The sequence below is a fragment of the Lipophrys pholis genome (genome assembly GCF_963383615.2).
Source record: "Lipophrys pholis genome assembly, chromosome: 17".
Taxonomy (NCBI): domain Eukaryota; kingdom Metazoa; phylum Chordata; class Actinopteri; order Blenniiformes; family Blenniidae; genus Lipophrys; species Lipophrys pholis.
Window position 1 is genome coordinate 14,070,114 of NC_137643.1, and position 21,246 is coordinate 14,091,359.

At 42.6% G+C, this 21,246-nt stretch overlaps 1 protein-coding gene across 6 annotated transcripts; it reads left to right on the forward strand.

Annotated features, from left to right (window-relative positions):
* The first annotated feature begins 155 nt into the window (after nucleotides 1-155).
* On the forward strand, nucleotides 156-21,227 carry tbc1d5 (TBC1 domain family, member 5). 6 transcript variants are annotated; one of them, XM_080484952.1, is made up of 23 exons: nucleotides 156-258; nucleotides 6,295-6,346; nucleotides 6,634-6,755; nucleotides 8,059-8,110; nucleotides 8,263-8,371; nucleotides 8,609-8,698; nucleotides 8,913-8,987; nucleotides 9,952-10,019; nucleotides 10,105-10,207; nucleotides 10,560-10,648; nucleotides 10,769-10,819; nucleotides 10,901-10,970; nucleotides 12,162-12,334; nucleotides 12,426-12,568; nucleotides 13,202-13,308; nucleotides 15,223-15,308; nucleotides 16,238-16,536; nucleotides 16,711-16,773; nucleotides 17,762-17,970; nucleotides 18,218-18,320; nucleotides 19,266-19,345; nucleotides 19,434-19,691; nucleotides 19,962-21,227. In XM_080484952.1, exons 3-23 carry the CDS (start codon nucleotides 6,653-6,655, stop codon nucleotides 20,250-20,252), a joined length of 2,622 nt encoding a protein of 873 aa, XP_080341078.1. In that variant the 5' UTR covers nucleotides 156-258; nucleotides 6,295-6,346; nucleotides 6,634-6,652; the 3' UTR covers nucleotides 20,253-21,227. The 6 variants fall into 6 exon arrangements, with proteins under 6 accessions (XP_080341078.1, XP_080341079.1, XP_080341080.1 ...); XM_080484953.1 differs by having other exon boundaries at nucleotides 18,221-18,320; XM_080484954.1 differs by having other exon boundaries at nucleotides 10,901-10,961.
* The last annotated feature ends 19 nt before the right edge of the window (nucleotides 21,228-21,246 follow it).

Genomic DNA, 21,246 nt, shown 5'->3' on the forward strand with positions numbered 1-21,246 from the left:
TTATTACGTTTCAGATTAAAGCACCATTGCATGATTTACATAATGCATAACTTGGACGTTAAGAGTCTCCTTACTTCCATGTGTGTGGAGGGGTTTCCATAATACATATCTGCAGACCGCGACACAGCCGCGTAAAGAGCCTCGGTCACGTGACCAGTCAGCTGGTCTTCAGCACATCCGCCTGACCCGCTTCTGTTTACAAACCAGCAGCACAGAGTCCAACACGGCAGGATGAGGATCTCTGCGTGATCTGAACAGGTAACTCACCAGTAAGACGAGAGGCCGGGGCTGCTGGCTGTTGGCTGTGGCTGTCTCTGTGTGTTTGTGTGACTGAGCTCCAACTTTGTGTCGCGAGCTGCTGTGTGACGGAAGTACAGCGCAGGCCCATGTCTCGACTCGGTTACCGCTAACCTGCCAGGCTAGCTGTCCCTTGTTGAGTTGTCCTGCTCCAGGTCACATGTTAACAGCTTCGGCCAGCCACACGGGACAAGTTTACCTGGTTTAGTTTAGGTTAGTTCGCCTCGTTAGCTGCCATAGCTTAGCACGCGCGCGACTCGCTGCTGCTGGTTGACGTTTATCGCTTCCTTGTTAATCCCGCTGCTCCACTACACCTTATTGCACAAAACGGACAGTGTGTGAGTGTTACATTGATGATATTGTCAATGATGGGTGATTTTGTCACGCTGTCAAATTTGTGGAGGTGTTTGTTCTTGTTCTTCTTGGCTGTTTTCGTCGAGGCTGGGCCATCCTGCAGCATTTAGTGATGTGTTCAGGGCCATGCAGAGGTTCAGGAAAAACTAAAACTGCAACACACACAAACACACACACACACACACACACACACTCTGTGTTTCATACTTGTACAGGCAGCGAACAGTCTATTTGCAGAATATTATTGAATACAAATATGTCTCCTGAATTAGATAACGAAACCAAAAGATTTTACTTTTTGTTAATCCATGCTTAGGCAACAACTGATTTGTTTGGTATTAATTGAAATCTGCTGTACATTAAGTGTTAATATTCGCATGTATTGGAGATTCCTGAATGTGCAGTTTGTCTGATTTCAACCAGTTGTGAGCTGTTCATACATGCCTTTTTTTTTTTTTTTTTTTTTTTTTATAGTAATTATTTGTCTGTCTGAAATGATCCAGTGAAATAACCTTAGGTCAAAGGAATAAATGCCTCCTTTCAGTATAATCTTGTGACTCCTTGAGGTCTCTGATTGTCAGGACTCCCACCGCTGCTCTACTTTCATACAGACAGATGTCTGTCAGATTCCATCTTTGGTAATTGAATCAGGCAGTACCGAGCAAGTTCACAGCAATTTTTTGTTAAGGTTTCGAGCATGTTCTCAGGATCCTGCGGAGCATGTGACTATAAAGACTCCTGAGCTCTCGCTGTGTGAGTTTGTGGAGCTCACCAACCCACATTGTGCTCCTTGGATCATAGCTGGCAGTGACGGCTCCTCTTGCCTCTGTTCGCTGGATCCTCTATGAATATTCATCCTCTTAAAGAGCCTAGAAGCGGCTTATTTTGTATTTGATTTACATTAGAATACAGTACGCTTGAATATTGGATGTGAAGACTGGAGTGGCTTCTTTAAAGTCTTGACTATGAGGAATGAAACGAAGGACCATAAATGTCCCAAAATATGTAATCTGGTTTCATCAGTGTAATAATAAAGGAAGTTGACGGTCTGCTTTCAGTTGGAGAATAGTTTAACCTTTGTGCTTTAGGCCAATATGAATATAGCTTCTCTTCGATTTTTATCTCCTGCTCTACTTTCAGCGGTGTGATTTTCCCAGTCAGTACTTGACTAAAATCTGTTCTTTCGATTTGTTTAGGTGAACGTCTGTGCTCTAAAATACTCTTGCAATAATGGAGATTGTAATGATGCATGGTGTGCAAACAGAGAAAAGAATTGAAAAGATATTTCATGTTCAAATTCTGTGAGACGTGAGTTTGTTTCCAGACTGCTTGTGTGTGTGTGAACGGAAGTGAAAGTTAAAATGCTGTGTTATGGTCATTTATGGTGACTAATTATAACTTGACATGGAGCTGCACAATATGTCCAACGGAGACCAAGGAGAGAATCTGTCGACATATTTGTCTGAGGTCACAAAAAGCAAAGAAATACAAGGCCCATTTACAACTGGTGACAATTAAGGGGAAAGAGCCTTGTCATGTTGAATAGCAAATCTCAATGCACAAAGACATCAACATCATCTTTGTATGCGTTTGTTTTCATCGGAATTCATCCTGTTATCGCAATACTCAACAGGATTCGTGTATCATGTGCTCACATGAAGCCCGTAGTCGGGCTGTGTGATCATTTGTGAGCGAAAATAGTTAAAAACTCTTAAACTACTTTTCAATGGCTACAGTTTTGACTTCTTGGTCTCCTCCTATTAAATCCCAGGAACATCTTCTACCTCAGAACAGATGGACTCGCTGCTATTTGCCTCTTCATTTATTTATGCATTTCATTATGTATTGATTTGATTATTTCATGAAAGATTCGTGTTTTGAATTATTGAGGCGTCTCCAGGTGCTGTGGATTAAATTATGCAGAAGCTAATTTGCCTTGATTATTATGTGGTAAAGTTAAGGTGTCGCTCTGCGTTCGACTGCAGGAGGAAGTAATGAGAGCAGCGAAAGGCCAAGAGAAGGCCGACTTCAGGCGCGCTCTCTCTAACGGGGCAAGGCCTCCAGTCTTGTAACGGCATCGTCTTTCATTCGCTCACAAACGCTCACTCACAACACATAAGGCATGTCTCTTCAAAGAACAAGTAGCAACGAGAGCTATCCGAAGGGGCCTCTCTGGAAAGTTTAGACTGTCATTTTATTTTTGGAAAGATGGGACAAAGGACTGGATGTGACTGATCGCCTGCAGGGACAAAAAAGAAAAAGAAAAAGCCACTCAAAATATCTTTTGACACATCGTGAAAGGCAAATTTTTTAATGTGAATTAACACTCTGTGCAAGATCATTACAGTTTATATTTGTACCCACTCAGGAGACTTTAAATCTTTCATGCCAATCTTTTAAACTCAGTACTTAGAAATTAACTATTTCTAAATCCAACTATTATTGGAGACACTTAATCACAGTATTCCTCAGTTTTCCGCTATAGTTGTGGATTAGTTCTGATTGTTTAATGGGATAATGTCCTTTTTATGAGAGAAGGGAGAAAACCCCCACTGATTACGGGGGAGCATTTAGTCTCTGAGAAGAACAGATGTTTCCCAAGAAAACAGGCATATACATAATGCATATGAAATAATTTCTATTTTCACGGCATGTGTAGCTAATTTATGGAGCCGTGTTTCATTCAGATGGTTAATAGGTTTAAGAGATGCCTTTTGTTCTGTTATTTCCACAATTAATAAAGTGGAAGAAAACGTGATGCGGTGCCGGCGTGCGCTGCTCTGTGGGCCTGTGTATTAGGCTAACCGCATTCAGAAACGGGGGGAAATAATCCCAAGCCGGATAGAGAACGGAGGCAGCGTTGGTTAACCTAGATTGTGTCGCGCAGAAATTTGAAGCTGCTTCACACAGCTTGGCAGAGAGGAGTTGGCTCTTGGTTTACCTGGTTGGGATCTGGGTGATATTTGTCGCAGTAAATTTTTACTTTTTTCTTCTTCTTTTTTTTTAATTCATCAACATGTTAATCTGATCTCAGAGCAGTTCCAGGTCTTGCATTCACTTCCTTCTTACAGTCAGCTAAAGGAGTTCCAGTCAGTGTTGTTAGTTTTGTTTTTACTGGAGAAGTTTTGGACTGCGGGAGGGGAACAGGAGTACCTGTAGAAACAGTCGGGACACACAGGCAGAACATGCAAACTCCCCTGTTTCTTAATACTCATTTAATACTCGTAGCTTTTAGGCGCATCCAGAAACTTATAGGGAAGGGTGCCACAGGAGGTACCAAAAGTTTAAAATGGGCACTTTGAAGTGATCAAAACCGAATGTTTTTCCTTAATAATCTGACGACCAAGGGGACATAGACTTTTTGAAAGCTTTTCATTTTATTTAATCGACTTCGATATTCGATCAAACGTGTTCCACTGGTGACGTCGCTATTTTCAACTTTAAAGTTATAATTTATGTTTGAAACAAACAAATGCGCCAACAGGGTCTGATGAAATGAAAGGAGGGCTTGCGATCCCCCCTGTTTTCCAATGAAACCTCTGCTCCTTCATTGAAACAGCTACTGTTGTCCTCGGTTGATGGTTAAGCATGTGATTAGATATGACTGTTTCAGCTGCTGAGATCAATAGCTATGTGTTTTTATTTTTATTTTTTTTCTTTCTTCGTAATATCGATTGCAGAGTTTGTCTTCCAGTCGAGTCTGTGATTTAATTCCCAAATAATATCTGTGCGCGGGCATATATTACTCATTCATTTTACGCCACATTGTCACTTTCCCGCACACATTCTGACGATCTAATTACCACACATATCTGATCGCCACATATATTTACATCTTAGAAGAGTCGCTCTGTTTTATTTATTCCTCTGAACTGTATTTCCTTAATCGTCTCACGAACTGTGGCCTGTATGCAGTGTGAAGGGAAGTCTGCTGCCATCAGAATATTTAATTAATGCAATAATTTGCCTACTTAATGACCTCATTAGCTTTGCTAGTTATGTTCAATATATCACAGGGAGCACCGAGGAACATCAGGCAGCTCAAGTGCCTCTGGTTAATTTCAGCCATTCCTCACCGAATATAACCGCCGTCAGTGTTTTATGTTATGCTGTGAAGTTGTGATAAAGACAACAGGAGAATATCCTGCACTGTAACGCCACTGTTTGATCACTGCAGGGAAAAAAAAACCTGTTTAACCCAGCGTGTCAGTTATGTTTTTATAAATGGCTTTTTGGGGTCTTTCTGGTGTGACGCTTGTGACTGTTTGGATTAATTAATTTGATGTATCTTAATTCTTTAGTGGAAAATGTGTCAACTGTTGCATCTCTTTGAAGTAGATAAAAGAATAAAAGCAGAAAAAGTTGGGATAATTATTGAGATAGATGTTATTTCTACTTCTTATGTAAGCAGAAACAGCATAGTGTTTGTCGACTATTCCCAGTTAGTTTGATTCACCTCCTAGGTACTGCGTATGATTGATTTGTCTTGAAAGAAACTAACAAAATGTGAAAAACTTTATTCATCCCACTCGGGGAAATTCAGTTATGACAGCAGCTCCGTCCACATTGCACAAAGACATGAAAAAAAAAACAATTCAGTAGATATGAAATCTTTTCCAATATTAAATATTAAAACTATATAATATAATAAAGTTATGAATTTTTAACAACAAGAAGATGGCAAATGCTGTCAGTTTGCTTTTGAGGTGAACATCCAGGTAGACATAAGAGAGTCACGAACCTCAATGTCCAAATCCTGGATGTTCCCCCGGAGTGTGGTTTCCCTGTGAAAGTGTTCACATCTCCAGAGAAGGTTATGACTTCCACGTACTGCAGATCGTTCCCCTCTGAGTACTAAGCCCTGAGGGACTCCTGTACCTGTGACTACCTACCTGTTTGAGGTAGTCTAAAGTACATGAGGTCAATTATACGTATTCTAGACAAGCAAACGGCTCAAAACTGGCCCAAAAAAACCCCAACATTTTTACCCCCAAAATTCGTTGTTATTTATGTATTAGTACATTATTGGCGGAAGTTAAAGAATTTTTTTAAATTCCATTAGATTATTAGCAAAATGTTATTACAATATTGGCTCAAATATCCTATTTGGTTTTATTACTTTAAAAAGGCCAAAATTATTACATTACTAGCAGGTAATATGTCATTAGCCATTATTATTGGTTGTAGCAGTTGTGTACGATAATGCAAATAATCTTTAAGGTCTACGAAAGAACATTTAGAGATTATTTTCAACCAGAAATTATTTTATTTTTAAGATTTTAAAACAATATTACACCATTTCGCAAAAGATTTTTTGGGAAATAGGAGTGTGTGTGGTGGTGTATGGTTATATGTGTGTCCTCAAAGACACATATTTAAGTGTTTGTTGTTTTCTAAAGGGATAAAGTACACATAATATAGTATAAGTGTTTGTGTATATATATATATATATATGTGGTTTGCTGTTTATTTGAAGCCATTTGAGGACTGCGTATTAGTAGCCCACGTTCCAGTAATATTCTCCTCTTTCACATCTTTGTCCTGTGCCTGCCAACGTTAATTGCGCCAATATTTTTTGACCCTTAAACAGCCTTGTTTTTTATGGAAGAGGTGTTAAAATTGTATTCTTCTTTCCTCTGGCAGAAACACCCGTTTCTTCTGAGTTTTGACTGAGGAGAGTCGCGCGGCCGTGACGGTAAGTGCAGTGATTTGAGCAGCAGTCTGGGGAGTGTCCTGTTTGTCTGCACACACTGTTACACAATAAAGGTCAGAGGTCAAGTTCCTGCTCGGAGGTAAAATCTCCGTTCAAGGAAATTCACTGATTAAAAGTGAATGTCTAAGTCAATACCTGCGAGCTCAAAGATCACGCAGAATGTGGAGGACTGGTAGATTGAAAGCCTAAATGATTTATTTACTGTAACATGACATATTCACTTGTTCTAAATTGGATTATTTTTCCCTGTCTGCTGTCGCACCATCCAGGGCCAGCTGGGTCGCGGTCATGCAGCACCCCAATTTTGAGACTCGTCACCCACTCCAGACCGACGAGCAGCAGCAGGAGATGGGCTTCGACCCGCTCCACAATATCAACAAGAATCGCAGCAGTAAGTCAACTCTCCTGTGACACTTGGTTTAATCATGAGCATTCATTTATCGTGTTGCTTTCAACATAATACAATCCGGGATGGGACAGAGGTTAAAATGTCACTTATTCACATGACGGACACACAACAGCAACAACATTATTGTAAAAAGTTTTTTTTGTTTGTTTTTTTAGTGTTGTGCTGGGCAGGAGATGCTCACAGTGTTATTAAAAACATCACACAAAAAGTCTTTTTTGGCGACTGCCGCTGGACTTTGCGTATCAAGCTGATTCTTTGATTAGTGTAAAGGCATACTTGTACTTTTTACACACAAATGTCCGTCAGCATTCTATTCATAGTTGAAAAAAGTTGGACGTTACAAATCTAAAAACTGTATTTTTTGCGCTTTTTGGGGGGCATTCCATATATTTTGGATAGGTTCTTAATGTATCTCAGTTGTTTGTTGCTGTAAAAAGACATGAGGGATCAATAAGGATAAGATATTTATACCAAGTGCCCTAATATGATGGTTATTTGAAAGATGTACCAGGTATTGTTTCAGGTAAGGAAGAATGCATTTAATAATGTACAAAAAGCTGCTGTGTGTGTCTCATCGTCGCTTTATACAATAATACAGGATAATTTAATGCCCCAAACTTTTTCTACCTATTATTGTTTTAGATTGTAATGAACCACATGAGAGATTTGTGGAGGAATAATTACTTGTACAGTGATGGACATACTGACAGAAACCAGATAGTTCAAGATTCAGCCATGAAAAGTAGAAGTTCATGAAAGAGGTAAAAAAAAAAAACCACGTTCCATTGAGTCACAAACTTGGCGAGCTGTGCCCCCCCCGAGGGCTCAGGGTGTTTTTATGTTTACATATGCGTGTGAGAGAGGGGGAATGTTGGGGGCTGGCATGTTGTGGAACTGATGAATATTCATACTGAGCGTCCCTGTGGAGTGATCCACTCCTGCTGCTAATGTTGATAGACAGCTCTCCGACTCCAGCGCGTGTTCACCTGCAGGCCAAATTAGACTTATTACTGTCAATAAGGAGGAAGAGGAGTATGATGCTTTACTTTCCGTCATCACTTTCACTGCTCCTGGTCCTCTCCCGCTCAGGCGCATCTCTTGTTTAATAAAAACAAATAACCGATGGGTCATTTGGACTCCGTGTGACAATCCGTGTCTTTTTATGATCCGTATTGAATGTTAGGAACTCACATTCACAAGCTGTAAAGTTTTATTCACACCCAAGCTCACTCTCTTTCCTGTGGTGTACATCTCCACCTCGTGGTTGTGTGTGTGTTTTAATCAGGAGGATCACTTGACAGCAGCGCATACGCACAGTCAACCTTCCTCTCGTACAGGTGAGTTTTTCCTGTTTACTCCGGTGGGTAAATCATAAAGTCTCTGAGCTCCAGCTTTACCTCTGGATGACACATTGGATGGAGAATTTTACCCAATTTGCGTGGAGAAGCTCATAAATCTCCTCGCCCTCTGCCTCCCCTCTCCTGTGCAGGAAAGAATGGGACGACTTGTTCCTCAACAGTAATTACCTGGCCAGGATCCGGCAGGCAGGCATCAACGGTCGGCTGAGGAGCAGCCGCTTTCGGAGCGTATGCTGGAAGGTGAGTGCCAAATGGATCAAGCTCTCCGATCGAGTTTGATTAAAAGGGCTTCGGCCAATTCCCCGTCACAAAAAAAAAGAGTGCATTACTGGCAGCGTGCTCCACCTTTTCTGGGTGGAAAAGCAGCTCGGAGTTATTTGTGTGTTTTTGTGGTATCTATTCAAAATAAATCTTAAATCCTAAAAGGATGAATTCCTGTTGCAGTAGCATGTAGTGATCTGTGTACTGTGTCTGCAGTTGTATCTGGAGGCTCTCCCAGAGGATAAAGACAAGTGGATCAACAAGACCAAGGAACTCCGGGCCCATTATGAAAAAATCAAAGAGACGGTGAGAGCGCCTCTCTGTGGCCACTTTCTGCACTGTTCTGGGAAAGTGATCCTGTCGTGTATTTTTTTTCCATATATTGTGATCATAAGTGAATAGTGTTCACCTCTATCATTAACATCACTCCACACTGGTCATAGTTAGGTCCTGCACTCTGAGCTTTGCAGTCTGTCTTCCGATTACCTCTCAGTGATTGTAGTGGCGTTTTTCTTTGCAGCACATCACAAACCCTCGTAAGGCTGCAGGCCAGCAGGACCTGGTGGTCAACAACCCGCTGTCCCAGGACGAAGGGGTGAGTGTCCATCTGTCTATGAGCTGGTAGCGCTGTTTTCCTCCAGAGCTGGCGGTCATTTGTTTCATGTTTGCTTCTGAAATAGAACATTAATTTTCTCCAGAATGTCACTGTAGTGATTACAGTGCATGCCATTGATTCATTATTGTTCATTAATGATTGTGCTCGGTTTTCAGCTTAGTTGAAGTTTGTCAAAGTAATTATGAAACCATCAATTTCTTTTGAATTAATAGTGCATAAAGTTAATATCCAGAAACTAATTTAATTTAGTTCTAGAATTATTTTTTCATCGCGCAAGTGTTTTTCTTCTGCCCGCATACTTTTCTTAAAGTATCCAGGTGTGATTTCTAGAATTGGCTTTTAAATTTCCTGCTAATTACAAAGGGAGCCAGATTCTGTGTTTAGCTAATGCCCTTCTTGTTAATAAAATCCAGTTAATAGACTTTTTAGTCAGGCCTCAGACATCAAACAGCTGGTCGGCAGAGCGTGGATTCATAAAGAATCTGTCTGCAGATGAGCCATGAATCAAGTGTTATGACAAGATTTCTACTTATCAGTCAAAGGCTGATGTTTCGAATGAGAGGCAAACTGTCTTTCACTTACATGTTTTTATTTTAGTAATTATGTATGCTTTTGTTTTTGATTCAACAATAAATTTCACACAATGAGAAGTTGGAACCAGGAGCTACTTATAAACTAATCCTCCATCTGTCCATCCATCCTCTATACCGCAGTGAGCGAGGTATGAAACGATAACGAAATATGAACATGCAGCTACATGAATGTTTATTACTGAAGGTTAGAGGGATAAATAACGATAGAGTATGTACATTAGTGCAAATGATGTATTCAGTGCAGGTGGATAGTGAGTATATAATTCTCACTTTTGTTGTGGTAATGTTGTATCACAGTCATCCTTTTGGCCCAAATTCCTGGCGGCCTTTTCTTTTCCCGACATATCCAGAGCCTGTGGAACAAATTTTTCCAGGATAAAGAGCTGAAGGGGATGATCAAGCAGGACGTACTGAGAACGTAGGTACCTCTGTCCCTCTGTCAATCATCAGCTTTAGCCACATGACGTGTGCTCCATATGCTCTCTTTTTCTTCTCGCCATTAGATTCCCCGAGATCCGTTACTTCCAGGACGAGGATGTGAGGACCAAGCTGACTGACATCCTCTTCTGCTTTGCCAGAGAAAACGAACAATTACTATACAAGCAGGTATGATTGCGCAGTGTCATAAATTAAGGAAAACACACATTCCCTCTATAACCTAGGCGTTTTTATGTGGCGTCGACAGAAGAACAAAATGCCTTTGTAACCTCATCGCTGTGGGTGTCTGTAACAGGTGCTAGTGAATGAAAAGACGGCCAGTGCAGCATCGATTTTTGCAAACTGGAAGTGACACATGGCCGGGCAGTAGCTAACAATATCTAAATTAAACCTGTCATCGCTGATTAGAAATCTCGTGCATCACTATTAAGTGGAGACTGACCACAAATGAACCATATTTTCTCTCGCTCCTCCTGCCCTTAAACGTCTTCCACCTCGGCCGGGTCCCGTCTGCCTGTAGGGGATGCACGAGCTGCTGGCTCCGATAGTATTTGTGCTGCACTGTGACCATCAAGCCTTCCAGCACGCCAGTGAGACGGCCAGCCCCAGGTCTGTTTGTGTTTTGGTAACCTTTTAGTCACCATTGGGAACTTGTTGACCTGCACCTGCTCCAGTAACGTGTACCGTTCTCTTCATCCCCATATCTGCTTGGTTTTGTTCGCTCGACAGTGAGGAGATGAAATGTCTGTTGAACCCAGTGTATCTTGAGCATGATGCCTAGTAAGTATGCTACTATTTAAAGAGATTCTATCAAACACCTCGTATCTCTAAGTGTTTCCTTTTTTCACCTTTGCACCGCAGTGCTATGTTCTCACAGTTGATGGAGACGGCAGAGCCGTGGTTCTCCAGCTACGAGAGGGAAGTGAGGAAGGTCGGTTTGATGTAAAGAGCAGCTTTTACCTCCAAAATGATGGTGCCGTTTGCCAGAATATGGGCTTATTTTGTTGTCAGAAAGCCATGATATATTCGCACTTGGTTTCAATCTTGAAGCCTTCACTCCGGTTTAATTTGATAGCAGGATTGGCTACCATGGTAACAGCCCATGCATTTTAATGCTGGAGCAAACACACATTGTGCAACTTCTCTCAGAATCCCAACAGAGGAGCAGCAGCCTGTGAAAAATAATTGCAACTCCTATGTATACAACTGAGTGTTCACTGTGTGCAGCCCGTCACTACACATTTATATCACATTATCACCACTTTTAGCAATCTCTGAGTGTATTACGCTTACTCACACACAAGTTTTCCACAAATAGTCACCAATCAAAGATGACTGATGCCATCTATCCTGCTAATATATCCAGGTGAGTCCAGGGATCGACCCCCCCCAATAACAACATTTTCTATTGTCCCGCACAGTCACCCCAGCCGGTTCATTGCCACTACTGCTGTTACTTCGCACTATATTTTAATCCATCAGAAAATACTAATTTTCCTGTAGACACACAGTTTTATGTTAAAATGGAGAGACTTAAGGCAAATTCATCATATAGGGCAATATAACGTGTTTCCTGTGACCGTATCACCACAGAGCGAAAACCACCGAGTGTCCTTACCAGTAGGTGTTTTTAATGTGAACTAGCAGCAGTGGGAAGTGGTTGTGCCAGCAGTAACGTATTTCAGCACTGCCACGGCTGCAGGAGTAGGACAGTAAACAGTGAGGCAAGGAAATAAAATTGGATTACATGCTGCATTGTTTCTTATGAATCCCCCTTGTGCTCAGGCAGGCAATTTAAACCCGGCATGAAAGTTAAAGTCTGCCACTAGCAATAAAGACAACAGTATATAGAAAGGTAATTACTCAGTGCTGCCTTCTTCACGGCTGTATCGAAAAATGGTTTGTCATCAAAGGCAAGTTATCAGAACTGCATACACCTGCAGAGTTTTACAGGAAATTTGTTAAGAACGCGGTGACTACATGCGTTGCCCCAAAAATGATTCCCCCAAATCATCCCTTGTCAACATTGGTGAGGAATGTTTTGTCAGTGAGGAGGACACAGATGCTGCACATTGATATTTACATAATGGCATGCTGCTGATGCAATAATCTTCTCCCCCAGGGTAAAGAAGAGATGTTGACCAGCATCCCGTTTGCCCGGCCCCAGGACTCGGGTCCCTCTGTTGCCATAGTTACCAAAGTCAACCGTATCCAGGACCAGCTGGTGAAGAAGCATGACATAGAGCTACATATGCACCTCAATCGCCTCGAGATTGCGCCGCAGATCTACGGCATGTCAGTGTTAACTCCCTCTGTCGGCCTAGTGTTCATCAGTCCTGCAGCCAGGCTCGAATGCAGCTTCACCTTGTTTTGTTTTTATCTTCAGCCGATGGGTTCGTCTGCTGTTTGGCCGCGAATTCTCCCTCCAAGACCTGCTGGTGGTATGGGATGCTTTGTTTGCAGACAGCATCACCCTGGATCTGGTGGACTACATCTTTGTGGCCATGCTGCTCTACATCCGAGATGCTCGTACGCTCCATTTATTACTTAAATAACCCAATAATACCACATGTTGTCTTTGTTGCATGTAATTTGATAAGACAGACTCTTGACTGGAAGAATGTGATTTACTCTATGCTTCATTTAATCTGATGGAGCCATATTGCCTTAAATAGACTACAGTACATCTTTTCTGCCACGCCGACAACTTGAATTGTGGGTAAAGCTTTGTTGTGAGAATCCATGGTGCCTCCTTTTATAGAAGAAGTCCATATGTCTCAGTGTTGTTCGGTCCTGGTCCTGCCAGGCCACAGTCCTGTGTGTTTCAGACAGATCCCTGCATTTCACTTTCTTCAGAGCAATTTGAAGATCACTGGAGAAATCAGTCTGCCGTTCAGCAGCTGAGGCACATTTTCCCAAAAAGATTAAGCACTCAAACTGAAAACTATTGCATTTGGTTTCCGGCGTTAAAGGACAATGTCCTGTCGAACATGTGCTATACAAGACTGTGCAGTGATTGTTTTTCCATTATATTCTCAATTTCAAGAACTGTGTATAAAAGTGTTCAAGGAAGAGTCGTGTTTAGAGTCTGCTTCTTGCAACAAACCCGTTTGATCCTAGAAAATTGATTCTTTGTGTGTTTTTTTTCTTTTCTTCTTACAGTCATTGCTAGTAACTTCCAGACCTGCCTGGGCCTGCTAATGCACTACCCTCCTATTGGAGACATTAACGCTCTGCTGCAGAAGTCGCTATTCCTCCGAGATCCCAAAGTAAGCTACCATTATATCGACCTCATTGTTTGGGCAAAAAAAGTGTTTGTGTGGCTTTCTTGTCCTGTTGTGTTGTATAGTTAAGTGGTTTTGTTTGTGCTTTTTGCTGTTGTCATATAGTTTGCACTTTCATCATCCGTAACCGGTCACAAGTTAATGGAGAAGTAAAGAAATGAAAATGGGAGAAAAAAAACAAAAGTTTTGAGATTTACTAACTCTTACTAAGTCTGTTTCATACTTAGAAAGTACTGCAAAAGACAAGCGTAGAAAATGTCTCCATTTTCTCGCACAGGAAGTAGATTTGTGGAAGTGAAACGCACAACAACCTGTGGGCTGAAATATTTGAATTGCAGCCCTGTGGCAGAGACGAGGGTTTTTCCAAGTGTAGGAGTATGACGGCCCATTCATGGAGCTTGTTCAACACACTCCCAAGCTCTCACGTTGCACGTATGATTTTGAATCAAAGCTTATTTCAACATATGAAATAGTCTCCACAACATCTTTGACATTACGTCGTTCTTCTCAAAAATTCAAAGAAGAAAAAAAATACATTAAACGGTAAAAGTATGAAATGTGCCGTCATTGAAAGATGTTGAAGTCAATAAGCTGTTTCATAAAAGTACAGCAGAACTGCGTGTTATTTCTCTGATTAAAGCATCTTCTTGTTAAACCTGCTAAAGATCAAGACTTGGATGTCTTAATGCTGCTAGATGGTGTTACTAACATGTGGTGCTCAGACAATTAATCTAAAGATGGAAAAGTCGGAGCTTGGGGGAAAATAAATCCTGCCTATGTAGGGAAATATATCTGAAAGAGTGGAGGAAAAATTTAACATACTCTATAGTTGTTAATCATAAGGTATTTGGACCAGTTTGATGTTAATTTAAAAAGATGGTGGTTGTTCAGCCGATCACTAAATCCATTTACTTGCTGAAGCAGCTTCTTCTGTCATCTGTGTCCCTCTAAATCCATTCAGCTGCATTAGTTTATTTTTGAATGTCTGTACAGAACTCCCTCACTAAAGTCCCTCAGAGTGCTTCTACTATATGTTCAACAACCGTAAAGTGTCGGTCTGACTCAGTTTATTTACATGGCGCTACTCTAAAGCCGACTGAAAGCACGGTCTCCTGCAACTCTCTGACCTGTTTTAGCTTCCTGTTTGTGCAGAGTACAAAAAGAGAAACTCAGAAACTTTCTTTTGAGTGTGAACATTAAACATTTATTCTCCAAACCCTTCCGACGGTTGTTGTTGCTGCTTCCTACTGCACTTGTTTATGTTAAGGCAGTGACAGTGAAACCAGAGCAAGATGAAACATTAAAAGCTTGTTTGTAATGTAAACGCACGTTTCGTTTCATTTTCTTACCACTTCCTCTGTTGGCGTCTTGTTATTCCACTTGTAGGAGGGTCATGTTATGTTCCATCTTTAAACAGAAGTGTGATCTCCTTCTGTATATAAGTTAAATCTGACCGCACCAGTCCTTCTTTGACCTTCTTTGAACACCTCACTGTCCCGGTACAAATAATCCCGCGTCCTCTCGTCCAAACTCACTGACCTGTACACCCAAACACGACGACTCACCACTCCCCTGTCCGCCGCTCTCCTGGGATCAAAAAACCGGGAAAGTGTTGATCCGACATGACAGCGTTTTCCCCCCAGTGAACGACCATGTCACACCGCTTCCTCTTCATATTTACACCTGAGGGGGCGTCATCCATAATAGCTGGGGAATAGAGGGAAGGCAGGATGGAGCCTTGTTCATAAGTGCTGATTCATAAAATGCACGTATTTGCTTGTGTACGTTGTCATGCATTGGGCACATGGTCGCTTAATTTGTTTACTTTCTTGTTACTTGTTTGTCATGCTCGGCAAGTCATTTTTAAAAAAGATACCTGTGTTGTTCCTCCTTTTGCAGAACAATCCTCGTCCTGTGAACTACCAGTTCCAGCAGAACCTGGATTACTACAAAACAAGAGGGGCTGACCTCATGAACAAGTCACGGTAGAATCCAATAACCCAACTCACTGATACTGTGTGTTCACCAGAAAACACCAATGAGCATTAATAAATGATGTTTCTATCAGTTTTAAGGTGACGTTTTAATTTCAATATGAAACGCTCAAAGTCCTGTAAAATAAGCTACAGTCGCTGAACTTCACTTGCATAAAAAAACTGAAAATACGTAACCGACCTACAGCTGGTTCAACAAACATAATCATACCTCCAGTTTACTTGTCTTGCAGGTATGTCACTTCGAACCATATTTTTCAAACGCGTTCAGAAGCATTCCTGAAGCAGTTCTTCCTCAACATTAAAGCTGACTTTGCTTTGCCACCCCGCTGAGTGAAACTCTTAGATTATTTCCATGTCTGCTCCCTCTGAAGGTCTTCCTCTTCGATGTCTGTGAGCACAGTGCCGCACTTCTCTGCGTATACAGCCACCTGTAGAATAATAACACTAGTTCAAAACATCAGCAGAAGTTGTGCAGAAGTGTGGATTTAGGACTTGCCCATAAAAAAAAATAAAAAAAGGCTCCTTTGTAGAATCAGATCTGAGAGCCTTTAAATAAAAGAAAGTGGAACTCACATGAGATTTGCTGTCCTCGACAGTGAGACGAAAGGTGTTTTTTTAAAAGTGGAATGCTAAAAATAAGAATTTTGTGATTATTGTTTTTCTACACCTTTGGAAAGCTTCGCCCAGCTATCAATCCTCATTTCATAATCCAATAAATTATTTAGGATCATTCATGTATCATTAATGTCCAAGCTTGTTTCATTATCATAGTACTAGATCCTAAATATAAACCCCGAAAAATGTCTTTATAAACTGTAAAATCTGTGATTATAATTTCATGTTTGCATCTGCAAAAAAAACCCCAAAAAACAACATACATTTGACATATTTCATAATTTACGTCTCTGTTCTTTTAGGACCACTTCGAGTACAAAAGCAGCTCCTCTGAACATCAACAAGGTGTCCAGCAGCCTGCTCAACTTTGGCAGAAAGCTCATTGCTCCAGCCATGTCGGGTGCACCCAGCGGCATCTCGCCCATCAACAGTGAGGTCCACTCTTCCTCATCGTCCTCCTCGTCCACGTCCCCTGCGTCGGCACCGGCGCCCATCCTGCCGCACCCGCTGGCCGAGCCCCCCGCCCTGGCACAGACCCAGCCGCAGACTCAGCACTACCGTCTCCTCAAGTCTGAAAGCATGCCTGTCCACCTCAGCAAAGGTGAGGGAAAACAAAACCAAACGAGAAACCTGCATCAGATTTTTTTGCAGAACCACCAGCTCCTAATGTGCATTTGGGCGGATGAATTACCCTGCATGTCCAGTTTCACGTTAACGTCAGTTCCCTGATCTGTTTGGATGTGGCAGCGTCAGCTTTGACTCTCCTGTCTGTTAGATGGAGTTTCAGGTGGAGTGTCTCACGTCTCTCTCCCAGCCCAGACTCACACTGACACACAAGGTAACCGCTGTCATGGCAACCGCTTGTGTGACATGCGCCCCTCACACCCGCATTCCACCTTTGACTTTTGTCTCTGCTGCTGCATGTCAGAGCACCAAGTGTGTTGTTGTCTGCTGTGTGTACGTCTGTATCTGAAGCCTGTCATACTCAGAAATGACCAGCAGGGGGAGATGACAGCTTGCCCCATCAGACTTGATGGCATGAACCTTAAACGGTGTTGTGACCTCTGCTGTCAGTCCTGCTTTGATTGTGTAGACGAGAGCTTATGATGTATTTATTTGCCTCTTGTCTTGTGTTTTCTTAACGGAACAAATCGTAGTAGACCAACAGATTTACAGCCGGTTGATAATTTCAAAAACCCTTTATGAAGCAATTAATCACATTTGCATTCAAACGATGCATTAATGAACATCCTTCAGCGTGCAGCAGCAGCAGCAGCAGGAGCCCTCAGTCTGACTTTCTCCTGACTGCTGCCAACATTTAACAGCTGGCTGGTCAGAGCTCCTGCTGTAGCTCTCTGGGCCTGCAGACGGCTGCACATCTTGACATTAGTTAAAACAGATTGTGAGGAGAAACGCTAAATTCAGGGAAAGAAGAAAAGAAAAAAATAATGGACAGGCTCAATAATGTGTGGGGGAAAAGAAAGTTTTACAACCACTGTTAATTCACTTATTATAATACTTTCTCATTAATTTGGTATTTTCAGACAAATTAGGCATCAGAATAATTAACTGGCAAATTCAATCCACTTCAGATTAATGAATTATTGAAGTGTGTGCATGATTGGCAGTTATTGATAAGTTTCTGTTCTGCAGTCCTAACATTACTGAAATTTATACTCTATTAAGTAATTTTAGTTTCACATTCATGCTGGAATTACTAACATGGTCAGAGTGTCGAGACTTTTGTGGCTTCTTAATGTCACTAATGCTTTCTCCTCTGCCATTTGCCTCCTCCCCCTCTCTCTCTCTCGCTCTCACTCTCTCAGGCCAAAGCTCCCGGACCGTCAGCTCGGCCCCGAGCTTCGAAAGTCTCCCTGGTGGGCGAGGTCAATCCACTGCCTCCCCGCCCCCTCCCCTCTCCCAAGGGAGTGATGTCAGCACTTCTTCGCCGCCTCTATCGGCCACCAAGAAGGAGTCTTTCTTCAACATCACTCGCTCTCGCTCCCACAGCAAGACCATGGGCAAGAAAGAGTTGGTGAGCTGTTTGACCCCAACGTCTGTTCCAGTATCCTTTGTTGTTTTCGTCCAGCCCGGCTGACGCACGCCTTTCATCTCGCCTGTCAGATCGTCTCACGTCACTCTTTCCCCACAGCTTGGTCCTCTTCTTTTTTTTAAATGATCTAGTGATTCATGTGCGTGTGCGTGTGTGCGTGTGCGTGTGCGTGTGCGTGTGCGTGTGCGTGTGCGTGTGCGTGTGTGTGTGTGTGTGTGTGCTGTATCAGCAGGACGAGGATCTCGAAGCGCAGGTATCCTTCCTGCAGGGCCAGATCAACGACCTGGAGGCCATGAGCAAATACTGTGCCAAGATGATGAACACGCACATCTGTGAGTGCAGCTGCAGATAGTTTTTACCATCCCAAGCATAAGATTGACATATTTAATAGAAAAAAAGATTGTTGCTTCATTATCCATTCATATATATATATATATATATATATATATATATATATATGTCGATGCAAATGTCCACAGTAAATATGCAAGTGCAGTCTGAGTATTTCAGTTGTACATTTGGCGACTACTGCACGGTGGAGTAGTGGTTGGCACGATCGCCTCAGAGGAGGAAGTGCTCTGCCTTCACCCAGCGCCCTGGGACCCACGTGTCGGAGAAATCAGTAGTGCAACAGAATATGTTGCGTCGGCTGATTCCACATCAGTTTAGCTGGTGCATGATACTAGACCAGGCGTGCCACATGCAGTTTGAGATTTTATAAATATTGACTCTTTTCAAACTTTTTCAAGTAAAAATAGTAAATAAGTAAAATGGCCAAAAGACTCACAATAGTGAAACTGTAAACAGCTACAATAGCAGAAGTGGCTAACATGGCTTAAACAACTAAAAATCACTTAAAAAAAAAAAAAAAGTCAGGATAACGCTGCAAAAAAAAAAAGTATGTCCAATGTTCTAAATTGTAGTTATGAAACATCAGGCGGGTTATCTTTCTATTAAAAGTTAAATATTGTGACTTCAAACAAATGTTATTCGGTAGAAAGCGACTCTTTGGGTCATAAAGTTTGCAGAGTTGAAGTGGCGCCCAGCCTGAGGTCTGGGACCGAGACCGCAGAGGGTTAGAGGCTTTTATCTAAGTCATTAGAATCCAGGGCAGAGCTGGGAAACTGCCTCGGAGAGTGGGCGCGCCTACAGCTCTGTGGTTCCACTGTAATTGGAAATCAGTGAGGTGGTCCGCAGCCGCTCCAAAAATCAATCTGGGTGGTGCTCCAGGGAAAAAGAGGTTGGAAACAGTGAGTGACAAGTAAATTTGTCAACAGGTAAAATCCAAGAAGTTATTCTTCAAGAACACCTGGAGAAAGAGGATGAAGTCTTGGTGTCACTGGCTGGACTCAAACAGGTTGATTATCCCCCGACATTTCAGACACAAAACTCGTACGACTTTTTTTGAAATTCGTCTGTATTCATTTTTTTCCCTCTCCTGTCAGATCAAAGACATCCTGAAGGGGGCGCTACGCTTCAACCAGAGCCAGCTGGAGGCCGAGGAGAATGAAGAAATCACCATCGCTGACGATCACTACACCTCCACCGCAGCCGCTGAAACCGCTCTGATCAGCAACAATCACCTCAGCCAACTCCGCCAGCGAGGCGGCGTCGGCAGGCCGAGCCGGGACTCCCAGCTTGATGGGGGCGGGAGCATGGATGAGAAAGAGGAGGAGCAGGCCACGACCCCACCTGAGCAGCAGGTCGGCAATCAATCAGACATTTCCTCTTCCTGTTGTAGAGCTCAGAGACTGGTTCCTAGTTCTCCTTGTTTGAACTTTAATCCGGGATTTGAATGTGATCGTTTTCAGGTCCACAGATTGGGCCCTGTCTATTCTCCCAGGATTAGACCATGTGACATCAAATCTGTCCCGCGAGCAATGAATCAGAGAACATGACAATACTCGGTCACGTGGTTCTTGGTGGCTGTTTCGACGCACTTTGTAACCAACTGTTTGACTCTCGCTTCGCAGGTGGCGTCTTCTCTCGGTTCGGAGGGTAAAAACTGGGACGATTACATCCTGGTGTCTCAGGATGTAGATCTGCATGCTGACGGAGGAGGAGGAGGGGGCCGGGCTGCACCCGAGCGCACTCCTCCGATTAGGCGGGGGCGTGGCATGGTGCGAATGGAGCCGGAGGGCGCAGCTGGGACTTTCCATGACCCCCTGATGGCTGGCACCACCTCGGGCTCTTCCAGCCCAGACGAGGGCTCCACCCACAGCAAGGACTCTGACTTTACCATCGTGAACCCCAACGACCTGTGAGCGCTGAATCGGCCCCGTCCTCCATCTCTTCTCTGCTCTGTTTCGCGTCCCATAAGAGAAAACGAGTGCCGATCAGAGACGGTGGGGGGTGGGGGGGTGAAAATAAAGATTGCACATTTGGATTGTGACACAGAGTCACGTATTATACTCTGTCTCTTATACTGTCATCTGTGCCACTTCAGTTGTGTCTGAGCTGATACTGTATGCCGTCTCATCCACCTTCTGCCTGTCTCCACATCCCCACATCCACCCTCACCTGCCACTTCATGATTTGTAACTGTAATTCCCTGCTCCACGGAGAGGGGGTGCTGTTGAACTGCTGACCCGGTCACTTCATGCTCACCGATTGAACCTCGAACTGCATTTTAACCTCAAGGGAGTGTGACACTCCTCTAAATGTGGAGATCTGGCCAAACCTCTGCCTGTGCTACGTCTGTCTGCGTGTCTGTCTACGTCCCCACAGAGGGAGCTTTTTTTTTTTTTTTATTTAATTTTTTTTTTTTTCTGTGCCGCTCGAAGGAAAAGAATGATGACGTCCTCCTGTCGCTTATCGAGGGCAGCTTCCCCCTCCCCTCCTGAACTAGTGCCTCTGACCATTACTCTTCTCTCAGCCAAACAAAACCTAACTCTGTGATCTTACTCTCTTTCGATTGTTTGCTTCTTTTTTTTTTTTTTTTTATTTCATAGAAAATATTTTTTAATCATTTAGAAGTTTCATTTAATTTCCATTGAGATGAATAAATTATGGAGTAGGCCTGCTTTTTTTGTTTTGTTAGTTGTTGTTTTTTTTGTTTTTTTTAAATGAATTCCAGTGTAGAGGTTTTTAATGTGACAGTTTTCATTTCTCACATTACACGTGAGCATTTTTTGTGTTTTGGTGAAATGATGTAAAGCAGCACACAAAGAATGTCCCTCTAGCTGCCCATTCAGCAAAATTAACCCTATAGACCAATAAAACGACATTGCTCTTGCTACAGACTGAAGTCACAGTGTT